Here is a 17,957-nt window from a genome sequence, read left to right on the forward strand (position 1 = left end):
GTGTTACCAATATTTTTGAAAAGTCAAAAGTAATTCTATGACGTTTTTATTTCGGCATAACCTATAAGTTTGTTCTTAAATCGGTAAAGTTTCAAAAACTATGACTTTATACCACTTTGGAAATTGTGTAGCATTGATTTATGTTCCTTATTACCTGACTTATAAATATTCCGGATTGTAAATGCTAGAAATCAGTATTTCAAGTTGTACATTTCTACCACTTTTAGGTCAGAGTATGGAGCCTTTTGGAAATGTATTCAAGCCGGTTGCATTTATATGTTCACGCAGCTAGCAAAAATGTTAATCTTAGCTACATTTTTCCCTGACAACGTTTCAGATTTGGGAAGTGACATTTTGGGAGTGAGTTTTGTGAGCATTAGAATTGTAAAATAAAAACCACACTTTCTCTAGGAATTTTTAAAATCAACAGTCGACTTGGCAGATTTGGTTGGACTCTATGTTGTTCTTGCTGGAATTCCAGGCAAGGGTCATAGTAAAGTGTTGACAGCAGGAATTGGTTGGGCCACTGCAGAAGTAATACTTTCTAGAGCACTGTTGCTTTGGGTAGGTGCTCGAGGGGCAGAATTTGACTGGAAATATATCCAGAAGTGCTTGGAATCGAATATTTCATTAGTACAACATATAGCCACAGCAACTTTAATTTGGCTATGGTCTAGACACGACTTGAGAAACAACTTTAAACCAGTTGTAACAGCTTTGCTAGTTTTTTCTTCATATAAGCCATTATTGCTAGATTTGTTGTTAAAATTTTTGTTAGCAGGACCTTGGGTTGGTCTTTTTGTGAAAGCTATGGTTACCATAATTGTTGGGGCTTTTACATTAACTATTTATGCCGGCTTGGCACAGGTGATTGGTATTTTTTAAAAATCCAGCATACATGTATCATACAAATTTATTTCCTAGTTGAAATGTATTTATAAATTCATAAAACTAAATCACATATTTATGAAAATGTTAATACTTTAGTTAACATTTTACACGTACATGTTCATAAAACTGATTAATAAAAGTTGGTAATTTAATAAGTAATATATGTGTAACTAACATAAATATGAATTAACAGGCTAGAAAACAATGTTGAAATAACCATTTCTTTCGTTGATTAAGAAGTATTACAGTTTGGTGCCCTATCAAAATCATCGTCAGAACCGTCTGAGTTGCTCGGGCTGTCTGATCCTGAAGAGTTGGAATCAGAGTAGATCGGAGAAGAAGATTGCAAGAAATCTCTAACATTAAACATATTAGACGCCTGAAATAAAAAAAGAAAAATTATGAGATTAAAAATCGTAATTTTATGTTACTCTTAGACGACTGGTGTTCCTAAGATGTCTCCACAACATCCACAACATTTGGCTTTCATTAATTTCTGACGAATCTGAGATGTTCATTTTTGTCTTGATGTTGTTTTTGATAGTTTTACTTAATCCGTCCATTGTGGGTTCTTCCTCACAAGACGGTACCCAAACTTTAACATCCCAATCTAATCCACTTGTACAGATAAATGGTAACTGAGGATGAGGTTCCAGACAATTTACCTAAATCAAAATGATCGGTGAATTGTACAATTATTTATGAAAATGACCTACAACTCCATTGTCATCTGCAAGCAACCACTGAACAAGTGCTTCTGTATTTCTCTCCCAAAAATAAATATGACCACAATCAGAACCACTAACTACAAACTCTGACTTTGGGCCAAAAAAGTTGACACCTTTAATTGTTGCACCATTTCTGTGCCCTTGATACTGATGAATAAATTTCCCTGGCTCTGGAGAATTGACATCAAAAAGATAAACATCTGCATCACTATATGATGCCAGAATTTCAGACCCGTTATGATTATACACTGCACAAGTAACATGGTAGTTTCTATTTTTACCTTTCGTCTAAAAATAAAAATATTCTTTAAAAGAAAAAAGATAAATACCGCATTAAAACTTTAGCAAAAGGTGTATAAGTGGCTGCCGGTTTGTTACTTTTTCTTTGGTCGTAAACTCTGACAATCGAGTCTCTACCGCTAACACAAAATTCATGCGTCTTCAAAGGATGGCCGTGTATACTGTACAAAGCTATGGTCTTTAATTCCTCCTTGACCGTCACTATTCTACGAATTTAAATAACAGGTAAAGGGTTTTCTCTTTTGTAAAAGTCAGATTATACTTGGTGCTTTTTGGACCTCTGACGTCATGATTGAGAACAGCGCCATCTTCGCCTGCGCTGAGAATGATTTGAGGCTGTTCTGGAAGCACTATTAACTTGTGACAGGGTCCCTTATGAGAACCCAACAGTCTGGCATTCTTCACACCTTCTTCTCTGGACAACTGTGCAAGTCGCACCTTATTTGAAAAAAACAATGTACAACTGTATTACATTAATTCTGTTATCATTACCTGTCCATCTCTTGCACATGAAGCAATATGTAAATCCCCAGAGAGGTGCAAAAATTTGCTTTGAAATACATTACCCCTGTGTTTTGTTTTGTATTTCATTAAAACTTTACCTATTTTCCAATCCCAGATGACCACCTTTAAATCATCAGCCCCACTAGCTAACAAAGTACCATCCGGATGAAAATTTAAGCTATTTACACAACCAGCATGTTCCTCTAATTTATACATTAACTCTAAACGTTTAACACAATGCAGGGAACCGTAACATCTCCGTTGAAATAATTCGCGACTTTGTAATTTTGCACTATAACCTAACTGTCTTTTATCAATTTCATTTACAGCAAACCATGTATGTTTAGGTTTCTCTTTTTTGAAAAGTGGATGATCCTCAACATCATTTTCATTATCTCCATCAAGAATTACTGTGGAATCATCACTGCTGGGACTGTCAGAGAACAAACGAGTGTCCTCGCCTGATGTATCTTCTACAATATCTTCTTCTTCATCTTCATCTTCTTCATAGTCTTCCCACTCATTTTCATCATCTTCTTCTTCATCCCTCAGACTCACTTCTGCTCTAGGAGTTTCTTCTTCTTCACCCATGGGATCATCTCGTTCCTCACTATTATCCAACATTAAGCAAAGTTCATTTGTTTACATAACATAACATATCTGTTACCTGTCATCTGCTGCATTATCACGACTATTTCTGTAATTACGATTTTTCGTATTTGGAGACATGCGAAATGTAACAAAAGGAGGCATTTTTGTTTTAACGCCAAAGGTATTTTTGGTCTCAGCGCTGGTACTTGCACTTGCCATCTCTTGATCGGTGTTGCTTGACAAACTCGATTCTTCTGATCTTCCGATGCCTGAATCACTTGTTTTAAGCCGTTTAACATTTTCTTCGGATTTTTCTTCCGTATTTGACGTGCCATCACTTTTGTTGTCGTGATTTGTTACATTTTCATCCATATTTATTCTAAAAATACACGACAGAGACGTAGTTCCCTAATTGCATTAACGGAGACACTTACTGAAGGCGATTTCAGAATACAAAAATTTAATCCACATTCGCTCAATTACTTACCTGATAAAGTCTTGTTTTTTACTAGAAATTAAATACAGATGTGTAGTTTTTCATAAAATAAAGTAAACCTGTCAAATACGGCACAAAAACAAAATTAAAGTGATACCAATATTACAGAATTAAAGGTCGAGCAATGGCAGAATGTGGAAGGGATCGTGAGCATTTGGTGATTTTCTAATAACCCTAGAACGTTTAAATTTAAATAATTCTTTTTTCTAAACACACATTTACACTTTATAATCCAACCTGTAAAAACAATATGATCTAATAAATATGCAACTAAAAAACGTTTCATTATTACAAGTTGATATCTATTATATTTTTGATGCTCCTTAAAATTGTGAAATTATAACTGAATGGTTACCTAAAAGAAATATATTTTCGTTAAAGTAAACTTGAAGATTTTACATTCCGATTGAAAGAAGTTGAGAAATTAATTATAAAACAATAAAAAAACATAAATTCCAAATTATTTGTGAAATCTTAACTTGATACCTACCTTAGTAAAAATATTTTATTCGAACAAATAACAATTGCGGTATAAAGGATATTTTTTTAAATTTGGCGTCGAAGAAGACGTTGGAGAGTCGATTGAGAACGCACCGTTATAACATACGTATAATGCATTCACAATCGACTCTTCAACGCCAACTTCGACGCCAAATTTTAAAAAACACCCGTTATATACGTAGAAGCCCGGAATTAAGAATTAAAAAGTCTGTAGTCTATCATTACAAGTAACAATCAATTAATTTTTGTGTCTCCACGTTTTAATTACTTTAAACATAAATTTTAAAAATAATAGAATCAATTTTCGCAAGTTAGTGACTGCCAGAAGTAGAAACTTTCAAATCATAGGTAGCTGATGAAGAAAATGGTTATCGGTTGTCATAGAACACTGAGAAGTTTCGTTTTTCTACGTTGGCCCAGTGACAGGTAACTAATTTTTCATTATTAACCAGTGGTGAATAATGGAACAACCGTCACCTAGCAACGAAAAATTGTCGTCTATTTCATTGGTTAACGTAGACGATTTTCATACCAACTGTCAAGAAATGACAACTCGGACCCGTCGCATCCGACAAAATAATTTGATTAATAATTATTATCAGAAAGGGTTTTAACGTATCTAGTAGTGAAAAAATAGTATATAAACCACGGTGGAGAAGTCCCTTATAGCCTTCGCGCCTTACAACTTCAACCCTCGGCGCGCCTCGGGCTCTAATCTTGGCGCTCTGGCTATAATCATGAACTTCTCCACCTTGGTATACAGAGCCTTTCACAACTCGCTCCCTAGAGAAAAAGGGCACCTGCCGACGACAATAAGTTATCAAAAAATAGAAACAAAGAATTTACTACTGCTTTCATAACTGAGTTACAGGACTTGTACATAATTCTACCAATCCCAGAAGGGCATCTCGAGGTGTAATGTTATTTCAACCAAATAAAGCCAGTTGCTACGTTTCAAAAATAATACAATCAGCTACAAAAAATGATTCCCTGTATACCTACCTAATGTATAGCTAATAAACAGAATTTGTTTAGAGAAAAAGATCTAATAAAGTTGATTTAAATAAATATAGTTGGTGTAATTGTGAGATTTAAAAACAGGGTGATTCACGAGTAATAATGAGCCTAACGAAACTTGTGATGCAGCCAACATTACATTTGCACCAATTACATATGTGGATTTAAAGAAATATATTTTAATTTTATAAAACATTGTAAACATGCCCGATCTTACCTTTGTCAAATTTAATCAAAATCGTTATGTGGAATAATCAATAAAAACACAAACTAAAAACAATGGGAGACATGTATTCTTGGTTGCATGATAATTTTGTTGTTGTGACTTATCTTGAATTTTCAGTGTATATCGAGTGTTATGGAAGTCCACCTAATAAATTTAACCACTAATAGGACTCGTTAAAATAAACATTTTTTTTATTTATAATTTTTTCCGCAAATTCTTCCAAACAGAGTTAAAATTAAATGTAATTTGAACACTAAATTCATACCCCCTCATGTGTTTACACATCCATTGATAACGAAGCACGAAAAAAAATTACTCGATTAAACTACTCGAATGAAAAACAGTAAAAACTGTTGGTATTAGAACAGCGATCGTTCTTTCTTAAAGTTTTTACCGGACAAAAACATTTTCACTCACTGTTTCGTTTCAATTGATAATTATTCCATGAGCGAAGTGTCAAATTAGGAGTTAGAAAAATGTAAAAAAAAACATTCGATTAAAAAAAATCAGTATGTAATTTTTTTATTTTATTTTAAAGAGTTCTATTGGTGTATTTCGTACATATTATTACCAACTCTTTTATTCCTTTGTCGTGAATCATGACGTAATTAAAATAAATTTTATTTGAACAACCCCATAGCCAAAGCTTTATAACAAAATGTATAATTGTACTTAGTAGCGATTTATTTTTACATTCACTTTGTCAAGTTTTCAAGATTTGAAAGCCATTTAAAACATGATCAAAGTACCTTTTTCATCAAACCAACTTTTATGTGAAATACATTTTACTGATGTCTGTCGGTCTTGTTACAAACTGTACAATGCAGAGGTGACATGTTTAGGTAAACAAATGTGTTAGTTTCTTGAAAATAAATTAACAAGCAAGATATTGAAGGAGACGTTGGAAGTTTAAGGAAAATAATTGGTATGTAAGTAAATTATATGTTTTGCTCAGTGTTTTTTTTTACTTTAATTTGTTTTTGCTTTATGTCTCAAAAATATTTACTGTCGCGAGCAATAAATTTTGGTCGTCAATGTCATTTCAAAATTTGGTTAGATTGTCACAAATTTAAAAAATTTCCCTGTCTGATTATGCCCACGTCAACAAAGTGTCAAAAAATTGAGAAAAAAATGACAATTAATGTCATACAGCATGATGATAGGTTATGATATTTAAGACTGTTTTACAATGGAGCATTTTTGATTGCGTCAAAGAATGACCTTAACGACCAACATGTATTGCTCGCCACTGTACATATTTTCAAACTCTTTTGAGTTAGGCAACCAAATATACAACTCCGTATAACCGAGAATAAAATTGTTTTTTTGAAACAGAAATTTCAGGAACAAATCAATGTGAATACTTTTCCAATAATAAAACACGTCATCTACGAATCCTTTTCTTTAATGAAAATAATGTACATGTTATTGCCTAGACCACCACAGTATATTACACGTCAGAATAGGGTCTTATACACTTTCGATATTGTTTTACTAAGTTATTACAAATTTGTTGAAATTGAATTTACGTCCAGAACATGCATCGTTCTTCGAAATATAAATTCAATTCATGCAACCGATATTTTCGCGCATTTCTTGTCGTTTCTTCACAGGTTGCATTTCCTATGAGACATTTATGCTACACACATATACCTACTGGATCTAAGCCTATGGAATGTTATAATTACTCAAACATAATGCCACTTAATCACCAAATACTGTAGATCTTAAGTTATTTTTACAATTCATAACATTTTGTTTAAATTTCTGTGAATAAATGCTAAAATTTACACATTGATATGACGTAGATTGTTTGAAAATGTCCACAGGCATAAAAATGACTGTACATTAAACTACCTTCTTGTACGATATGTGCAATAATTATATAAAAAACTAAGTCTGTGGACATTTTTCGAGTTCTTTTTCATCCTATACATTCAGTTTTTGCACAATTACCACAAAAGAATGAACACAGAAAAATTAATTTTGATACAAGTAAAGCCTGGTTGCTTGTATAAAAATTAACGAATTTTGAAACATGTTAAGTATGTTAGAATAGTATTCACCTGAGATTTGATAAATAACATGTTTCAAAAGGGTTTGAAAATGAAAAAAGTAAATATATGTGTGCAAAAATTATAATTATATAAAATTCTTAAGGGAAGGACCCTATTCGTAAAAATGTTTCAACAATGACAGGTCTAAAAACAAAATATAGGTGTGTCAGTCTAATGATCGTAGAAAATAAAAATAAAATTGTTAGAAACAATTACATCGTTGATGATATTATAACGCATACAAATAACATATCAATAATATCAACAATCGCTTAATTTCAAATGTAGGAACTTTTCAACATTTCTAGATTGGTCCTCACTTAAAAAAAGAACCACTAAATTCGATTATATACATTGACATACATAAAGAGTAGATTAATAAAATTCATATACACTAAATACTAAACAAAGAGCTAGGCCTAGAATACTTGTATATTTACCGTATAACATATATCTATCTACAACAATTGTACACAACTGACGGGTGACATCCATTCAAATATATAATTATGAGACCCTGCTTAACAATGGGTGTCAACCGGCAAGTTTTCAACAGTTATGGTATATCATACGTTTCTTCCAATCATCCAAGCTCTCGGGCAGAAGAAGAGCCGGAGGGAGGGGACCTTGATTTGCTCTCGGCTTGATTGAATGGATAAAATAAAAATGATTTTGTATTTACAGTGATAATATTAAGCAAAAAGCAATAAACAATTTATACATTAAAAATAAAACTGTATAAAACGGAGACGATAACTACCTATTTCTAAATAGACATAAGTATTTTTGGCATAAATTAATATTGAACAGTCGAAAGACGCTTAATAATGATTTTCGTGGTGTTTACTCGACTAACCTACTTTTAGGAACTCGTTATCCAACTGGAAGACTGTTAGTAATGTGATGACGACAACGGTGCTTTAAACTAAACAATAATTAATACAATAAATAAGTAAACACTACGTTCAAAAATATTTAAATATGTGTAACATGCATGATTATGACTTTTGACCGAGATCCAATGACAACTAATGTTGAATATCGAGAATACTGACGAGAGATGCCTTTACAAAGTTTCAGTATAAAAACAGGATATCTTCAATTGGAAATGTTCCTCTTTTTTGTCTTTGGCGCACGTTCATATGTTCACGACACGGATATTAATGTCACGTTAGTCCCAGCTACTACACAATTGCACAACACGTCGATCAGCTATTCCATGTAGTGATCAGCGAAGAAATTGACGTGGGGTCATTCCTGTTTCACCATCACATTTGGATTGAAATTATTGTGGCCGCTGGTCGTCACCAACGACAAGGGACTGTTCGCCAACGAATTCGCTATGGCAAACATGGTCCCGTTCGGGTTGTTGGCCGAGCACGGCGAACCCATCGCCGCCGCCGGAGGATTTATCCTCTTCTCCTTCTGTCTTCTGTTGCAGAACCAGACTCGCACGACTTCCTTTTCCATGCACAGTCCGTCTGCGAGAAGCGATATTTCCTCGGAGGTGGGCTTGGGATTTTGCAGGAAGGCTTTCTCGAGAGCCACCCGGACGCTCGTTTCAATGGACGTCCTCTTCTTGCGACGCCTTCCGATGGTTTCCGGAGTCGTCATGGGATTACTGAGAGCACCGGGATTTGTTAAGGTGCTGTCGGCGTCTTCTAACCATTTTTGCAAGAGAGGTTTCAACTTGCACATATTTTTGAAACTAAGATTTAAAGCTTCGAACCTCGATATCGTCGTTTGGGAAAAATCGTTCCCGTAAAGTTTACCCATCGCCAGACCGACGTCTCCTTGAGTAAACCCTTAAATAAGTTCAAAGTAGGAATTCAAAAATTCGATTACGTGTTTTCACCAACTTACCTAATTTGATTCGTCTTTGTTTGAATGTTTTGGCAAATTGTTCAAGTTCTTCTAAATCTGTGGTTTCTTCGGGTGACGGCTCTAACAGCCTGGGCGTTTTTAAATGTTGGGGGGTCAAACCACCAGAACTGGGAGTACTGGGAGTGAGCAAACTGGCTGGTATGTGCGAATTATTTGGTGGGGTCGTTTGCGTTTGGGGTAGTTGCGTATTGGAGGGGATGCTCGTGTTGTGTTGGTTGGAATTTTGTTGCTGAGCTTTCTGAAGTTGCTGGAGTTGCTGCGCTGCTTGAGCTATTTGCTGGACCTGGGAAGAAATGTCGTGATAAAAACAACGTGTGATGAAATCCATAAATCATTCTCGAGGAATCATGCAAACAACACATTAGAAAACGAAATCTGGTGTTGCGTAATTACACGTCGTTACGAATAAAATTATATAAACGTGTTAAAAAAAGGTAAAATAATGTGCATGCTCGTAATGAGAGGGCATTCACGACAAGAACAGGCGACATTCACACACCTGCATCGAATGCGGCGGTCTTGAAGACAGACCGGATCTAGAGAATCCTTGCAGAAATCCCTTCAAATTACAACAAATCTACATTAAGTAACTTATCAATGATGTCGTAAAACTTATCGGGCCAACATTTAAATTTCATCATTTATTGATATTAAATATTATCCAAGAGGATTGGCACATCGGTTTTAAAATGGAAGAATGATCTACAAACCTGATTTTGTAAAAAGAATTGCGCCTGTGGACTTCCGCTAGCCTGTTGTAACATCGCCAACTGCTGGAATTGTTGCAGGTTTTGTGGGTTTTGAAAAGCTTGCAGACTGCCAAGCATTTGCAGATGGTTTCCGAATAGACCACCGAGTCCTCCTAAAGCCGCTAAAGCAGCACCAACTCCAGGACTCGAACTCGTCACCTGCGAATTCGGTGAGGATAGTCTAGGTTGATCGGTCTCATTGGTCACCTAGAAGGAATAAATTCAAAGTTGAGACCTTCAACACTTTCCGATATTTATTCAGCATATTTACTTGTTTTTCATCTATTTGCATTTATATTAACAAAGAAAATAATTAATTTAAGAATTTAGATTTCATTTCAGTTCATAAGAACGTGGATTAAACACGTTAACTTTCAAATACGTTTTTAAAAAATTATTCACAGTAGACATCCGGTGACCTTAACGTTTTCATTATTATCAACTCAGAGCTGGGGCTTTTGTAAAAAATATGTATTAAGATAACTGAAAACAGAATTAGAGTGAATTAAAAAAATTATTGTGAAAAACACAATCATATTGTTTTTTTTTTTTTTTAATTTATAAGAATAACAAAAGTTGTAGATAAACGATCTAATTTTAGTTACATATCTTTAGAGAGTGCTTCGTCATATAAGAGTACATCTTTTATTACAGAATGCACTTTAATTGGCAATTATACCTATGCAATCTGCTAGGTTGTTGTTTGAGATAATTTTAAAACTATTTTGATTTTTATAATCTCTAAAATTTTCGAAATTATTGCAATTGCTGTCTTGTTTTCTTTTTTTTTAAGTGTGACCTCGGAATGTTGATGAAGCTTAATTAAGTTAACTTTTTCAGAAATTATTTATGAAAGTCGTATCTGTGTCTGAAACTTTGCACTTCACTACTGAGATTTCAGATGAGTTGGGAGACAGTAGGTTCAAATGTAATCTTGTACGCAATACCACAGATTATTAAACACCATTAGAGTTTATTAATGTGTGGCAATACTTCATTGCATCTTTGATTGGAAGCAACTTTTTAGATTTAATTTGGATAGGCATGAAGTCGATAGTAATTGAAACTATTTGTAATTATTATTAAGTGAGTTAATTCGATAGGCCCTGTCAGAATTAATAAGGTACAGAATGAAAACATCAAATGTGAAAAAATTGCCGAGCGAATTTCAGTTCAGGCAGTGCATAACTGAAAATGGCCGTAAGCTTGAGGCAATTATTACGGGTAATTTAACAGCTAATTACATTCATCCCAAATAAATACAGCGAAAAATTAGAGGTTGTGCCATCGTTGTGCATTTTAATGAGGAATCAGTTGATGTATTCTGAAAATTATGCATCTTCTTGCGTTAAAAGTAATGCTCGTTGTGACGTTAGGACGTCGTTGATTGTCGAGTTTGAACGCTTAAAAACACAAATGGAATCAAATTCGATCGATGGGGGGAGAGTGTCCCTGAAGAATTTAAACATTTAACTTTTTGAAGGGTGTTATTCGTTTGGGACCGGTCGACTTCAGATTTATATATTGAGAACAAATGTTTTCAAAAAGAGCAGTTTACTAAACAACCCAGGGGAAAAATCGTCAATTATAAGTATAGTTTGTTTCCGAGTCAATATTTAAAGAAAACTTTAATATTCTCCGGTGTTATTGGCTTGTATAAAAGCGACTTACCAAGTTAAGGGCGCCACCCCTGTCCGAGTCCATGGAGTTTTCGTCATTGTGTTCACCTTGACGTTCACTGGTGATGCTTTGGTCGTCGCCGCTGATGTCGCCGTTAACGTCGCCGTCTGAAAACATCGCGATAATTAGCCATGTATGCGCATTTGAATAGCCAATTTGCAAGCGATATTTTCTTGTTATTAAGTGCGCTGATAACATTGATGCAAATTTTTTTACGATTAATTTTAATATTTGAACATAACTGCATTTCATTGTTACGAAACGAAAATAAAACTTATGTGTAGGCAGCGGCGATAATCGTCGATAACGGTCCGAAAGCTTCATGTGAAGCAATTTTCCAATACATCAGGACGCTGCTGTTAAGTCCTGCATACACCATGATAAGGTAAATAACGCTTCGATAAGCGTGTGGGGCACTCGCCACCGCCTAGCTATAAGAAATTTCACACCAGCTGAATTTTGATATTTAGGGATGCAGCGGTCACTTCACTTGAATTCATCGAGCGTGAAAATAGCTTCAAACCGAACGAACGAACGGTAAAACGAAAAAAAAACATAGAAACGTGAATACTGTTTCATTAAACGAAAATATGTTAATGTTATGCAGTGTTAACGCGTGTTTGGAGTTGTAGTATATCGGAATATCGCTACGTCACCTCAAGATTGATGAGGCATCCCCCGTGTCTGACATTGTTGTTAACGCGAGCAACCCCTGATATGTTAAAATGTGACCGCTTTGTTACCACCACGTCAACCAATCAAAATTCACAATGAACCCTTTTTAAACGGCACCCTTTAAGCCGGCGCGCGCCATTTTTGAACGGATTAAGTTTTTTTAAACCTCTCGCCGTGCGGATAACTGCAACTAACTTTTTAATCACGTGTTCTGCACGAATTACTTCAATAAACACGACTGAAGCCACCGGATAATTTTTACAGAAAGTAATTATATCTTTTTACGGGTGTCAAATATAATCGATTTGGAATCGTCAAAAGAGACGATGGAACAAAACGGTATTTTTTCCAAAATATACCAGTGATGGAACGTATTTTTCTTCACAATTAGTATTTTTTTGGAATTCTATCTATCTACTGAATCTGTTTTATCTTCAATGTGACGCCACAACGTTGTGACATTATGAATTATTAATGTTTTTATTGTAATTACTCGGTTAGTCGTTGTGTCATTGTATGCATCTAAATAAACGATTAAAGCTTATTATGGATACATTATGTACCAATATTGTCAACTTTCTAGAATTTATGCAATGAATTTTGCAACGATTTTTAAATACAGTTTGGGACGTGAAACGTACTTATTATACATTCAAGAAGTGTACGATTTAGCAAATCAGATCGTCCATTTTCAATTAAAAGTTGATCTGCTAAACAGATAAGTATTAATTTTTGAGATACTATTGACGTATGTTTTAAAATCTATCGGCATAGTAATGATTATCAACTATTTATAAATAATTATCAGAGATCAAAGCTTGGTTTTAATCTATTTTTATGAGCTGAGAACAAAGTTCCGAATAATAGTAATTGCGTCATTATATATTCTCTGATATTTCAGCGTGTCCTCCGGTTTGTTCAGCATTTTTCAGTTTTTATAGAATCGAAGTTGAGCACATGAACCGAATATCAAACAGGCATATTCAGATAGGCTTGGTCGGCCTCCCTAGCAGCATTTAAATAGTGTGGATGAAGAATTTTTGCGTCACTGGCTATGTAAAATAGGGTTTGATTTTAAGTCTAAGATACGTGATTTGAATAGATCTCCGAGACGAACGGTTCCAGTAATAATTTAGCGAGGAAATTTCGCACGACACCTGAAAAAAGCTCGAATCTGAATGGACTGTATAAAAATCGGAAATATATTCAGATCGCATTCGTAAAACTCTTTGAATAACAAAACAGAGATCACAATAAAAGTATACTGCCACATTATGTGAAAGCTCTGTTTGATAGTGGCTGGATTCTGGTGGAGCTTTACATTCAACAAAATCGTCATTCATAGAAAGCGGAAATGCTCGTAATTAATTGAAACTTATATAAGCGGAATAATGTAGAGAAAAATCACACATTAAAAAGTAATTGAACCAGTTAGAGGAGCTTACAGATGAAAGACACGTCGGAGCTTTGCTGATCATCAATCAATCATAACGGATCGTGTTTCAACACTATTCGATCAAACAACATTTAAGGGCGGCGAGGGTGCATTTTAACCGGGAAAAGGGTGTAAAAGTGTAGTTGAAGGAATAAAAAACAGACTGCTAATCCATGAAATGTTCGGCAATCGATTATCACGATGCCATATGGCATTTTGATTTTTTTTTTCGGAAATTTTTATTTATTGAAACGTCAACAGGCATTTAATTTGGACGGAGGCACGGAGGGATCTTTTATAATTCAACAAGCCGTGGCACGTGTCGCATAACCCCTTGCACGTGGCCATCTTCTTTATTAAAAAGGGTTAAACACTACTTAGGGTTTTTTATACGCATAATATTTCCTTAGGGGTCGGTTTTATTGCGACAAATGCCTTTCCCTATTCAATAAGACTAGTTGAAATAGTTGACGCCTGTATGCGTGTGTGGCCTTCGACGGAACAATAAAAATATTTTAATGAGGGTGGGAAAGGACAAAGTGATAGTCATTAAAATTGAAATCTTCATAAAAGCTCGTTAAGTTTCCACACAGGTTACATTAACCAAAGTAGTTCCCGGTAAAAAATATAAAATTATACATTAGTAAGAACAGAAGCTGAGTATTTTTCGCTATTATGTAGACTGGACCGTCTTTTTAATTTGACCGTCTGGCCGACTTAAGTGTGATCAATTTTATTCCCAGGTAAGAGCTACTAATGATACTATTCTTCACCTCAGCAATAAAACGACGATTAATTAGTGGCTCGGTAATTAGAAGAGCAACATCCGAAATGCTTACCGTCGTTGGAGGGCGGCGTCGAAGGCGCCTTATCCATCCGAGTGGAACGTTGTTCACCTGAAACAGAGTTTTTCAATTTAACATGAGTCATACCGATGATGAAATAAAAAGAGCAAATAATAACGTGATAAACATATTTAAATAGTAATCGCTTCGATTACGATTCTCGGTATTTTTTCCATTTCGATTAACACCATGATATTTGCATGTGGAAGCAAATAATCCAATATTTTATGAAATATCGCGTGAGGGTTGTTTGAATATATCTACGCATCATAAATATTTAAATGTTCATCAGCAGAATGCATTCAATCCACCGCAGAATATTCAAAAATTCAAAACTCAATTATCTGACACATGCACGCCCTTTGCAAATGCCCCGGAAAATAATTAACCCCATTGTAACAATCCAATCTTGGAAAGTAAGTAAATTTCATGTATATTGAGTTCTTCAGTATAAATATACATTGGCATGTGTTTTATTTATAAATGTGGAGACATAAGGAGAGCTTTTGCGGCCGAAATGTCTATCTAAGGCGTCTCGGATAGTTTACTTCTTACGACTCCCACGAGGCGGCTGACCCCACGCTATTATTTTTCACCCTTAGCCTGGCTTTTGCATATATCCTAGTCTACGACTCTATTTGTGTTTATTCGTTTTCGTGTTTTGACCAAAGACAATTTTTAATTTCGTCCGAACCCGCAGTCTCTTCAAATTTAAAATGGAAATAGAACTCTTAAATTATGTTAATAGAGATAGCACTATCTTAATTACGCGCTGCGATAATATCGGGAGTCTAATTAATTATGGAATAGGAGAGTAATTAAACTAAACAAAAAAGTGCTGAAGCGAATTGTTGAGAAATTGTTTGGCGACACTAGAAATTTCTTTCGGAATCGAAACGAAACTAACTACGAAAAATCTGTGTTTGTCATTTCCTTCAGTAGCAAATAATTTAACGGTTGTTACATTTAATAAGTGGAGGAATGGGACATATTATTTTCCAAATTAATGGCAAGTATTAGCCAAGTTATTAATTTATTAAATGACTGTGCTCCCCAATAAAAAAAATTAACGATCTAGAAATAGCCAATAATCGTTGATAATTGGTCAGGCAATTTATTGTTTGATTTTTGTGGTGATTAACTAGCCATCAAAAGCAGAATCCACCACTAAATAAATTGCCAACCGGCTTATAATTACACAATAATTCAAAAAAATTAATTAATAAAACTAGATTTTACGAGGATACTTACTCAAATAGTTCAGGTTCGGTACAATCCCGTAGTTGAAAATATCAAAATAATTTCTATGTGGCATATTCGTCAGTGATAGTAAAGATGTCATGCTGAAGATAATCTGATTAACTGAATATTTAAAAGAAATATTTACTATATGTACGCGACGATAACTACAATTAAGATAAATATCGATAAGAGCCAAGATAAGTAGAAAGAAAATCAACGCGTGTAAAAAGAATTCAATTTTATATTATAAACAAAAGTATGTAGGTAATCGTTAAATAAATTAAAGCACTCGTCGCCAGCATTATGGGTAGGAATAACTTGAGGTGATACATCGTCGGCACACTGTTTTTACTTTAACTGGGTGAATGATCACTTAAGGGATGTTTTCGCGTCGGCTTTCCGATCATTTTAATAGTCGTTCTTAGATCGAGCTGAGTTTGAGACTGACAGGGTGGTCAGTGGTCAGAGTCTGATATAGACGCTAATACATTCACCCTCTCGCTATGCGATCCTCTGCATGCCCGCATATGCCACATGCTCCCCTACAACACCCCGACTTCTCTTAACACAAGTTTATGCATTTCGTAATTTTACAAAATTATTTCAAGCCACATTTAATTAGATAATGTCGCCTCAATTATTGTTTCACTGCACTTTTAGCTGCTTAATGGGCAGTAAATTTTAAATTGGTCAAAATCTGACTCTAAAATAATTAAATTCTAGATGTGTCATATCATGAATCTTTAGCGTGAAATTAATCATTTTATCAATTTTGATGAGACTTTTACGATCAGGTTTATAAAATTTTCTGAATGCTGATATTTGTTTACTAAAGCACTGCATATTCGGAGAATAATTTGTAATGACAGATCTTTGTCGCCGTTATATCAACATAAAAAAACTATCTTCTGAGCCTCACTTAACACAGAAATGATGTTATATTTAAATCGTGTAGGATATTATTTCAAAACAGATAACAGGTGCTTATGTATCAATAACAGATAAATAAATTTGTTCTGGATACCTAGATAGTGTTATTTAGATTTCAACATTATTGATGTTAAATAAAAAACGAAGGCTGAATTTAATGAGAAATAATCCCTAATATAAGAGGCAATAAAATTCTTATCGCATTATTAATTAATACATTATAACACAATATAGTCGATTCAACACATAACACAATACCTGTTACTTTTTTTTTCGTCACGAAATGCGTTTTATAATTAAATGATTTAATAATATTTTCACCTAACTACTCGGTTCCCAGGGTAACGATTTTGTTTGATGCCAGTATGTTTTAACGTGAAGCGAGTACCACAAAACATATCGTAGACAGAGTAGGTGTTGCAAAAACAAATGATACAGATTATTCACACAATTTTAACACAATGCGAATGTTAATATTCGTAAAACAACAAATACTTACTTCTTTCGAAAAACATTAAAATTTATTTGATTGATATTCATTATAAGGCGTGTTTTTTAAATTTGGCGTTGAAGTTGGCGTTGAAGAGTCGATTGTGAACGCACCACCGGGTTACCACTCAGATCACCTGTTTAAATCTAACATCACTTTTTGCGTGTTTTTAATATGCACTTTGAAAAATCAGTCTTTTTTAAGACGAGTGGTTGACCAGCTGTTTAAATCTAACCTCACTTTTTGTGTTGTTTGTGTTTTTAATGTGCAATTTGAGAAACCAGTGTTTTTAAGACTAGTGGTTCATTCGCAATTGACTCTTCAACGCCAACTTCAACGCCAAATTAAAAAAAAAAAACACGCATAACGAGATTTTATGTACAGAACTAAGTCGCACATGTAGGTAAAGATGAATGTTTTTACTAATATTTTGTTGTTCATGTTGAAGGTGTCATTTAATATGAGCAGTTTTGTAAAATTATTAAAGTTTTTAAACGATACAGTGTTTTTGTTTTGCTTTTCTCCTTTTGTCAATTGTGTTTCACAATTTCTCAATTGATTTTCCCATTTATTTTGCTAGTAAGGGATGATTTGTAGAACAAATACCTTTTTTGTCAAATGTAATTCATTATTTGTCAATTGACTTTCCCATTGTGACAATGAAAATCAATTAAATTAAGAAGAAAAGCATTTTGTATAAAGTGAAAGTGATTTGA

At 34.2% G+C, this 17,957-nt stretch overlaps 3 protein-coding genes across 5 annotated transcripts; 1 reads left to right on the top strand and 2 right to left on the bottom strand.

Moving 5' to 3' along the window:
• Nucleotide 1: 1 nt before the first annotated feature.
• On the top strand, nt 2–1,050 carry LOC138133511 (BOS complex subunit TMEM147). The gene is made up of 3 exons (XM_069051458.1): nt 2–177; nt 228–360; nt 412–1,050. Exons 1-3 carry the CDS (start codon nt 101–103, stop codon nt 883–885), a joined length of 684 nt encoding a protein of 227 aa, XP_068907559.1. The 5' UTR covers nt 2–100; the 3' UTR covers nt 886–1,050.
• LOC138133504 (DDB1- and CUL4-associated factor 8) lies at nt 896–3,654 on the bottom strand. Of its 3 annotated transcripts, none has more exons than XM_069051448.1 (8): nt 3,502–3,654; nt 3,091–3,393; nt 2,412–3,033; nt 2,182–2,357; nt 1,960–2,125; nt 1,608–1,907; nt 1,323–1,556; nt 896–1,270 (listed from the first exon to the last, which is right to left on the bottom strand). In XM_069051448.1, exons 2-8 carry the CDS (start codon nt 3,384–3,386, stop codon nt 1,124–1,126), a joined length of 1,941 nt encoding a protein of 646 aa, XP_068907549.1. In that variant the 5' UTR covers nt 3,387–3,393; nt 3,502–3,654; the 3' UTR covers nt 896–1,123. The 3 variants fall into 3 exon arrangements, with proteins under 3 accessions (XP_068907549.1, XP_068907550.1, XP_068907551.1); XM_069051449.1 differs by having other exon boundaries at nt 3,449–3,607; XM_069051450.1 differs by lacking the exon at nt 3,502–3,654 and having other exon boundaries at nt 3,091–3,422.
• A 2,989-nt stretch (nt 3,655–6,643) lies between these two features.
• LOC138132834 (protein nubbin-like) lies at nt 6,644–15,984 on the bottom strand. The gene is made up of 6 exons (XM_069050501.1): nt 15,831–15,984; nt 14,574–14,630; nt 11,616–11,731; nt 9,906–10,151; nt 9,175–9,478; nt 6,644–9,116 (listed from the first exon to the last, which is right to left on the bottom strand). Exons 1-6 carry the CDS (start codon nt 15,919–15,921, stop codon nt 8,563–8,565), a joined length of 1,368 nt encoding a protein of 455 aa, XP_068906602.1. The 5' UTR covers nt 15,922–15,984; the 3' UTR covers nt 6,644–8,562.
• Between the last annotated feature and the right edge of the window lie 1,973 nt (nt 15,985–17,957).

The sequence above is a fragment of the Tenebrio molitor genome, chromosome 6 (genome assembly GCF_963966145.1).
Source record: "Tenebrio molitor chromosome 6, icTenMoli1.1, whole genome shotgun sequence".
Lineage (NCBI taxonomy): Eukaryota > Metazoa > Arthropoda > Insecta > Coleoptera > Tenebrionidae > Tenebrio > Tenebrio molitor.

Coding starts and splice junctions, on each gene's coding strand:
- LOC138133504 (XM_069051448.1), bottom strand. CDS start 3,386: ATGGATGAAAATGTAACAAATCACGACAACAAAAGTGATGGCACGTCA. Junction 2,358..2,411: donor CATGTGCAAGAGATGGACAG/GTAATGATAACA, acceptor TTTTCAAATAAG/GTGCGACTTGCACAGTTGTC. Junction 1,557..1,607: donor TTGCAGATGACAATGGAGTT/GTAGGTCATTTT, acceptor ATTTTGATTTAG/GTAAATTGTCTGGAACCTCA.
- LOC138132834 (XM_069050501.1), bottom strand. CDS start 15,921: ATGACATCTTTACTATCACTGACGAATATGCCACATAGAAATTATTTT. Junction 9,479..9,905: donor AATTCTTTTTACAAAATCAG/GTTTGTAGATCA, acceptor ATTTCTTCCCAG/GTCCAGCAAATAGCTCAAGC. Junction 9,117..9,174: donor ACAAAGACGAATCAAATTAG/GTAAGTTGGTGA, acceptor AACTTATTTAAG/GGTTTACTCAAGGAGACGTC.
- LOC138133511 (XM_069051458.1), top strand. CDS start 101: ATGACTTTATACCACTTTGGAAATTGTGTAGCATTGATTTATGTTCCT. Junction 178..227: donor ACTTATAAATATTCCGGATT/GTAAATGCTAGA, acceptor TACCACTTTTAG/GTCAGAGTATGGAGCCTTTT. Junction 361..411: donor TGGGAAGTGACATTTTGGGA/GTGAGTTTTGTG, acceptor CACTTTCTCTAG/GAATTTTTAAAATCAACAGT.